At 39.5% G+C, this 7614-nt stretch overlaps 1 protein-coding gene across 4 annotated transcripts in view; it reads right to left on the reverse strand.

Annotated features, from left to right (window-relative positions):
• The window catches only part of LOC110285497 (complement C5-like), a 16315-nt gene that overhangs the window by 6469 nt on the left and 2232 nt on the right, over nt 1-7614 (reverse strand). For 2 of the 4 annotated variants that reach the window (XM_021151718.2, XM_029474145.1), the window contains exons 2-5: nt 6824-7016; nt 4861-5023; nt 996-1066; nt 597-688 (exon numbers count right to left, since the gene is read on the reverse strand). In XM_021151718.2, the coding sequence (XP_021007377.1) occupies nt 597-688; nt 996-1066; nt 4861-5023; nt 6824-7016 (519 nt within the window). Of the gene's footprint in view, nt 1-596; nt 689-995; nt 1067-4860; nt 5024-6823; nt 7020-7614 lie in introns of all 4 variants that reach the window. The other 2 variants (XM_021151709.2, XM_029474144.1) reach the window with 1 other exon arrangement.

A 7614-nucleotide genomic window follows, 5' to 3' on the forward strand; every position in this document is an offset into this window, starting at 1 on the left:
CACACACACACACACACACACACACACACTTTCACACACATTTCTATTAAACCAAATCTCTGTACTGTCTAGGCAAAAGTGCTAGACTGTAACCAAACCCCCACTGGCCTATAGATGGATGCTCTGTTAGGTTCCTTTAGAGACAGCTCTAGATGGTTTTGTTGAAAAATAAAAAAGGATTACTTAAAAATTCTTTTCTCTTCTAAACCTTTATTTCTCTCTATATAAAAAGAATGGATGGGAAAAAATTGGAACCTTTTCTGTATGTATGTATGTATGTATGTATGTATGTATGTATGTATGTGTTCATTTATTGAAATAAGGTTTTGCTATGCTTTCCAAACTGGCTGGTAAAGCCTACATTCAAGTGGTCCTCTTCCCTCAGTATCCTGGGTAACTGAGATCCTGGTATGTTGGAGCTGTGCTATAGTATCTGGGATTCACTCTTAACAATAATTGGCCTAACTGCTACAATACTTTGAGAGGTTTCACATGTCCACATCTGTGTTGTCCTTTGTCAGCAGTAGGTGGCTCCATTGAATTACCTCTGCCTGTCAACAGAAGGTCCAGGTGTTTGTCAGAAAAGTTTTACATACTTGGGATTAGACGGAATCTCGAAGTCAGGAAAAGAGGCAATCCCAGTGAGATTATTTCCCTCTATTGTGTCAACTTGGGACCCTTCAGGATCCTGTGGGGAAACAAAACAAAACAACAAGAAAATCCACCCCTGCCTTAGTTCATTATTTGTTATCAAAGAATATCTGGTGCTAGGTAAGCTTTAAAGAATAGAAATTTATTTTGTCCCACAATTCTGGAAGCTAGAGTTGGTTGAAAGAAGCCCATACTGAACAGGAGAGCCATGCGGCTTCAACTCTGGATGGAAAAACAGAAGGGCAAGCAAGCGCTTAGGAAGAGTTAGGGCTCTCCCATGAGACTAACCCTTCTCAGTCTGTACATCTGTGCAGAAAGTGCCGAGAGACTAAGTAAATACTTACTATGAAAGTTAAGACTGTTTCTCTGGTGGCCGGCTCTAAGTCATCATTCACAGAGTAGACACGAACCTTTACTGCAGGAATAAGTCATATCGTCAAAATCCTTGTTAAACAAAGACTAGTCTCATTTTTGAAACAAACACCTTCAGGGTGTAAATGATCTAAAATACACTGGATGGCATTCTTGAGGAAGAATAAAATAATATATATTGTTAAACATCTTTAATGAGATCTCATTAAAAGCTATAAAATCTATAGATAAAACACATTTAAAAGAAAATGGTTGGAAACATATACATTACTAAGGATTCTTTGATTTTAAAGCAAATCCTTATGAGTTACTTCTACAGAATAAGATAGTTTATGAAAATAGGTAAAACTTGCTGAGAATATGTATATAGTAGAGAATTACTTAGGTCTGTAATTAGGCCACCATTTATTAGGAATTTCATAATATCAAAAGAGAGAGATCTACTGTGGGTTATATGAAAGCATTCAATACTGCCTTCCCTTGGGGCTGAAGAGTTTACTGGGACATTGGGAGTTAGGTTCAGATAGCATACATCCTCCCAATTACAAACATTAGCAAGGCTCCAGATTAGCTCTTCCTGCAAAGTTACCGTGATCACGTGATTGCACTGTATTTGTGCACACGTGAAGAACATGCGAATGTTCTTTCCTCTTTAAAAGAATAGTAGCAACATCTCAGAACTGCTAGTCTCCTTGGCTACAATAGGCAAGCATTCTGTCACAGAAACACATCACTAAACCTTTGTTTGTTTGCTAAGTAGCCCAGGTTAGCCTGTGATTCACAACCCTCCTACATCTGCCTCTCATGTTGTAGGGTTATAGCTACACCCTGACACCCTACCAGACCTTCTACTTTTTAAATTTTGTATGTGTATCAAAGCTTATTTATTTTTTTAATTTGCTTTCTTATTTTTATACTTTAACGATAGGTTCACAGAAAAAACGTTTGTGGAACCTTGGCATATTTTTTATCTCGGACACTGCATTTTTAAATCTCTACAAGTCTGAATTTGAGTCCTTAACATATCTTCTTTGTCTTTGTTTATTGGGTTCAATATTTCTTTAACTTAACATCTTGATGTTTTGAGAATTACAAGCATGAGTACTATAAATGCATCATTTCTACCCCTTCCTATGACACACACACACACACACACACACACACACTACTATGTCCCTCCTATGTACATGTGTTTAGGACTCAGGATTGGATCAGTTATCGGGGGCTCATCCTTGGATAAAGCTGACTCTTCTGATCCCATCAGCCGTTGGATGACTGCCTATAGTTCTTCACCTAGGATTGAGGTCTTTGAAATTTTTCCTCATCAACTGCTCAGAGATAACATGACCATGGGATGCCCAGTCCCGAATGGTACATCTAAAACACAAGCCTCTACCTACGATTCAGGACACATTGTGGACCAGAAGGCAGAACGCCTCTGAAGTCTCAGTAATGTGGTTGCCTAAACTGCAAAACTACATAGTGAGACTTCCAACTCAGCTCTTTGGGGACACAGTGACACAATTTCATTCTTCAAGGGTTTTCAAGCCATTTCACAGCCAAGTCTTGACACACGCGCGCACACACACACACACACACACACACACACACAAATAAAAATAGCACCATAAACCCAAAGCCATTTCCACTCTTCACTAGTATTCAGTAAACTCTTCAAAGAAGGCCCCATTCAAACTTATTTTACCAAGGTAACAAGGTAAAATTTATGATCAGTAACTCCCCCACACCCTGCTATCTCCTTCCTTCCGTGTCCTCCACTTCAAATTCCCCCTCCTGACTGGGGACACACCACCTTCCCTGTCCAGTTATTAAGAAAGAACTGTTAGCAGCATGTGGCAAAAGCTAAGATCACAGGTCCTGAAGGTCCAAACTGTGGTCCCTCTCATTTCTGACTTCCTCTGTTCAGGGTTAGCTTGACCTTTGCATTTTAGCTAATTAGTAAAACAGGAACACTGCCTCAACTGCTTACTCACGGATACAAAGAACTAGTTTCCACGAGACTCAGCACAAAAGAAGTAACAGATGTTTACATTATCATTATTATTTCAATGACTACTTTTGCATAGTTTCTAATCTAGCTTTTCGTTAGCTTAGAATATTAACCTTAGCGTATCAGAGGCAAGAACAATAAAATCTATATGTCGAAGATGTGACGTATTAAAATGCCAAAATCCGAGTAGTGAAAGCCAGTCAGGTATGGATGTCTCCTAACATTGTGCAGGAGAGGGGAAATACAGTTCCGTGAGTTTCCAGGCGCATGGTTGCTACAGAGGACGCTGCGGCTTTGGAGAAAACAAGAGGGATGAGCGAGTTGTGCCTTAGTGATGGAGTACTTGCCTGGGATGTAGGAGGCCCTGGGAGACAGAGAGTGTGAAGATGTGGGTAGGGGTGGGGCATGTCTATAAGAAGGTGTCAGATCCCCTGGAACTGGAGTTACAGACACTTGTGAGCTGCCATGTGGGTGCTGGGAATTGAACCTGGTCCTTTGGAAAGGCATTCCATGCTCTTAACCACTAAGCCATCTCTCCAGCGCTGAGACTTAAGGTTTTATTCAAAAATGTTTAAGCTGATAATCCTTCATGCATCTTCACATTGCATACATCAGTAGGATAAAAGATTTTAGAATATTCTCATGGGCAGAGGTTACTGTCTCATATACCAAACCGTCTTGTTGGGGTCAGAGCAGTAGTTCTGGCATTGACATTCTGGCTAAGCTGGAGGCAACATCTTCACCCTGTCTTTGCTTGCCTAGCCAGTGTAAGCGATGCTCTTGCTGAGTGGTGTGGTGGCTATCATACAGCTCCAGTCTACCTCACTACTGACATCATCAGCGCCACCAAAATTAGGAGATATCTACTATGCACAAGGTTAAAAAACAGAGCAAAGCAAAACTGGGTGGTCCTGCCTGCCATTGTTGGTCCTTGCTCCAGAGTACCATCGATGAAACATGCCAGCTTCCTCCTGTCACGTGCAGGTCTTGCATAAATCCATCCCTAACTCTGGATTAGATGACAAGTTTCGGGTGAAAAAAAAAACAGAATATTTTATAAACAAAGTTGACATTTTTCTGTGTCTTATTTTTAGTTTTTTGGGGGGCGGGGCAGGAACAGGTTTTCCTCATTCACAGCGTTCATAGCTTCTGCCAGTTCTCTCAAACAGTAACACTGAAAATATGAAACCATGCTTGACAGACTCTTTCTTAGGTGGATAAACATAGAAAATCAGCATCTAGACATTTCTATGGTGTACTTGAATCCCTGAGAAACACCTAATCCTCTTCTGTTGGATTTCCTTTTTCTAACATGATTGGCTATTGAACCCAAGAATTTTCTCAAATTTATTTATTTTATGTATCTGAGTACACTATAGTTGTCTTCAGACACACCAGAAGAGGGCATCGGATATCATTACAGATGGTTGTGAGCCACCATGTGGTTGCTGGGATTTGAACTCAGGATCTTTGGAAGAGCAGTCAGTGCTCTTAACCTCTAAGCCATCTCTCCAGCCCCCAAGAATGTTTTACAAGCAAGATTTTAAAATAAATCACTTCCCATTGCCAAAATTGAATGTGTAGTTATGTCTTCCGTATTTTTGATGAACAATTTCTTTAACAGGGCAGATAAAATGATCATTGATTGTGTGATTTATTTAGCAATCCCTCTAAAAGGTAAAAATGAAAATGTTATTAGAGAGTATAAACGTCATTAGGATTTGAGTTTCTCTTAGGTAGAAATCGTCTCCACTCAGTCCAGATGTTAAAAGTTGCCCATATTTGTGTCAATTTCCCCCCCTCTGAGAAAGCATCATATACCCTACCAGGCTGTTGTGGAGTATACACGGACTTGTCGGTTTGAACGAAGAGAGAGTCATTGTCATAGATGATTGGCACTATTTCTAATTTTGAAAAATGCTTTGACACGACTTCTAAATACACATTTGAAAATGAGTTTTGTCCTTCAGACAACTGTTTGGCCTGAATCTGTAAGACAAGAACAAAATCCATCAGTGGAAAAGTGTGACTGTAAAGTTGTAAAGTATGTTGACCTAAATCGTCATTGTCATCGTCGTCATCGTCATCGTCGTCAGCATCAGCATCATCATCATCATCATCTCATTAAGACCAAGACTGAGCTTGAGTATTGCACCATTTTTTTTTTAAAAGAGGTTCACTTGGCTAGAGAGATGGCTCCACAGTTAGAAGCACTGGATGATCTTCCAGAAGACAAAGGTTCAGTTCCCAGCACACATATTTTTATTTTTTCTACCCTTATGACTTTCTCACTGTAGAGAAACATCATTTTGTTTCTATGCAGCAACAGAGCCTCTTCTAAAGCTGACATTCTCTTATTTTTCTGGTTTTCTGTTCAATACGATGGGCTGTAAGTTTTTTCCCCAAGCAAATGTATTACAATGACTCTTCCTGGCTCTGGGATTTGAACCCAGGGCCTCGGGCATGCCAGGCAAGCGCTCAAACACTGCACTATATCCCCTGTCTGGAAATGTTGTAATAGAAGAAAAAGTCATTTGCATAAGCTTGCTATTTCTTTCACTGATTGTCAACGAGAGCTGTTCTCTGCAGTAACAGTTATTTCATAGGGGGCTGAAGCTGTAGCTCAGTGCTAGCACTGTGGCCTAACATGAGACCCTGGTCCCATGCACAGTGCCCCATGATCACTGGAGAGAAGAAGAAAGCCATGTATTGTTTAAAGAACAAAAGAAAACAAAAATTGTATTCGTTTGGGACACTATGCACATAACCAAAGACTACTGAAGCTTGGACAAATGTTAAAAGCATGCATATTTATGTTTCTCTACTATTTTAGAGGTAATTCATAGACAAAATTATTTTTAACTCATCTCCAAATGTTTACATATTGATGCAGTTTTATTTTCTAATAAAAATTGTTAACATTTGGATGTGTTGCTTGAAAAGCAAACAAAATTCTGTTTAGACTATTGTTTAACTCAGGGCCTGCAGAGATGTCTCAGTTGCTAAGAGCACTTGCTGCTCTTGCACCTGGGGTTCTGTTCCAGGCACCTACATCAGGAAGCTCACAATCTCCAGTTCCAGGGGATCTGACATTTTCTGGCCCTCCTCGGCACCCAAACACACATGGCACACATAAGCCCATAGAGCTACATCCACATAGATAGACAGATGGATGGATAGATGGATGGATAGAACTTTTGAAGAATTAATTTGGGGTCAGGTGCTGAAGAAATAGCTCAGGGGTTAAGAGCACTGGCTTCCAAAGAACCCAGGTTCAATTCTCAGCATCTACATGGCAGCTCACAACTGTCTATAACTCCAGTCTCAGGACATCTGACAATCACATGAACATGCATGCACTAATGCACATAAAATAAAATAAAAATAAATAAATCATTTACCAAATATATAAAAAAGGAATTTTGATAAATTCATATTGTTATCAGTTAGTGATAACCATGTAATATTTACACAATGGTAGACTGATACAAATGATCAGATTTCTATGCTATTAATATTCAAAACTATACATATTTTACCAAAAGTGTTTTATATTTATATTTTTTAAAGATTTATTTATTTATTTATTTATTTGATGTATATGAGTACACTGTAGCTGTCTTTAGACACACCAGAAGAGGGCATCAGATATCATTACAGATGGTTGTGAGCCACCATGTGGTTGCTGGGAATTGAACTCAGGACCTCTGGAAAAGCAGTCAGTACTCTTAACCACTGAGCCATCTCTCCAGCCCTATTTATATTTTCTAAAGAAAGACAAATACTTACTGTTAAGATTGCAGTGTTTTGGAATTTATTTTCTGGTGATAAATTAACAGTGCTGAAAGAGTAACGAACATTTTCATCAGGGTAACTTTTTACAGAGACGGTTGTGTCAAATGCCTCAGTATGGCCTTGGGCTTGGACTGTAACATTTTCAGGAGCTCCAACTCGGAAGACAATTGGGGTTGAAATGATGTACCTGCTGAAACAGGAAAAGGCTCAGTAGCTTTGGTGACTGTGGTGGTTTGAATAAGCTTGACCCACAGGGAGTAGCACTATTAGGAGGTGTGGCCTTATTGGAGTGGGTATGGCCTTGTTGGAGCAAGTATGTCACTTTTGGGGTGAGCAAGTGAGCTTTTTCCTATCTGCCTTTGGAACAAGATGTAGCTCCTTCTCTAGTACCATGTCTGCCTAGATGCTTCCATGTTTCCTGCCATGATGATAATGGACTGAATCTCTGAAACTGTAAGCCAGCCCCAATTAAATGTTGTCCTTATAAGAGTTACCTTGGTCATGGTGTCTGTTCACAGCAATGAAACCCTAGGACAGGGATACATTCTTGTACCCCTGGTTCATGGTCATCTCACTGTAGATGTATTTTCTAATAGTCATGATTAGAAAACTACACTCATTCTGTGATCTATGACAAATTCACCATAGTTTCCAGGAAGAAATAACTTGAAATTAAGTCCTAAAAAACAGAGCAGAGGGTTTGTTTTACAGTTAAGAAGTTAGTAATAGTGGGTTTACAGTTAAGAAGTTAGTAATAGTTTACAGTTAAGAAGTTAGTAATAGTG

This window comes from Mus caroli, chromosome 2, assembly GCF_900094665.2.
Source record: "Mus caroli chromosome 2, CAROLI_EIJ_v1.1, whole genome shotgun sequence".
Taxonomy (NCBI): domain Eukaryota; kingdom Metazoa; phylum Chordata; class Mammalia; order Rodentia; family Muridae; genus Mus; species Mus caroli.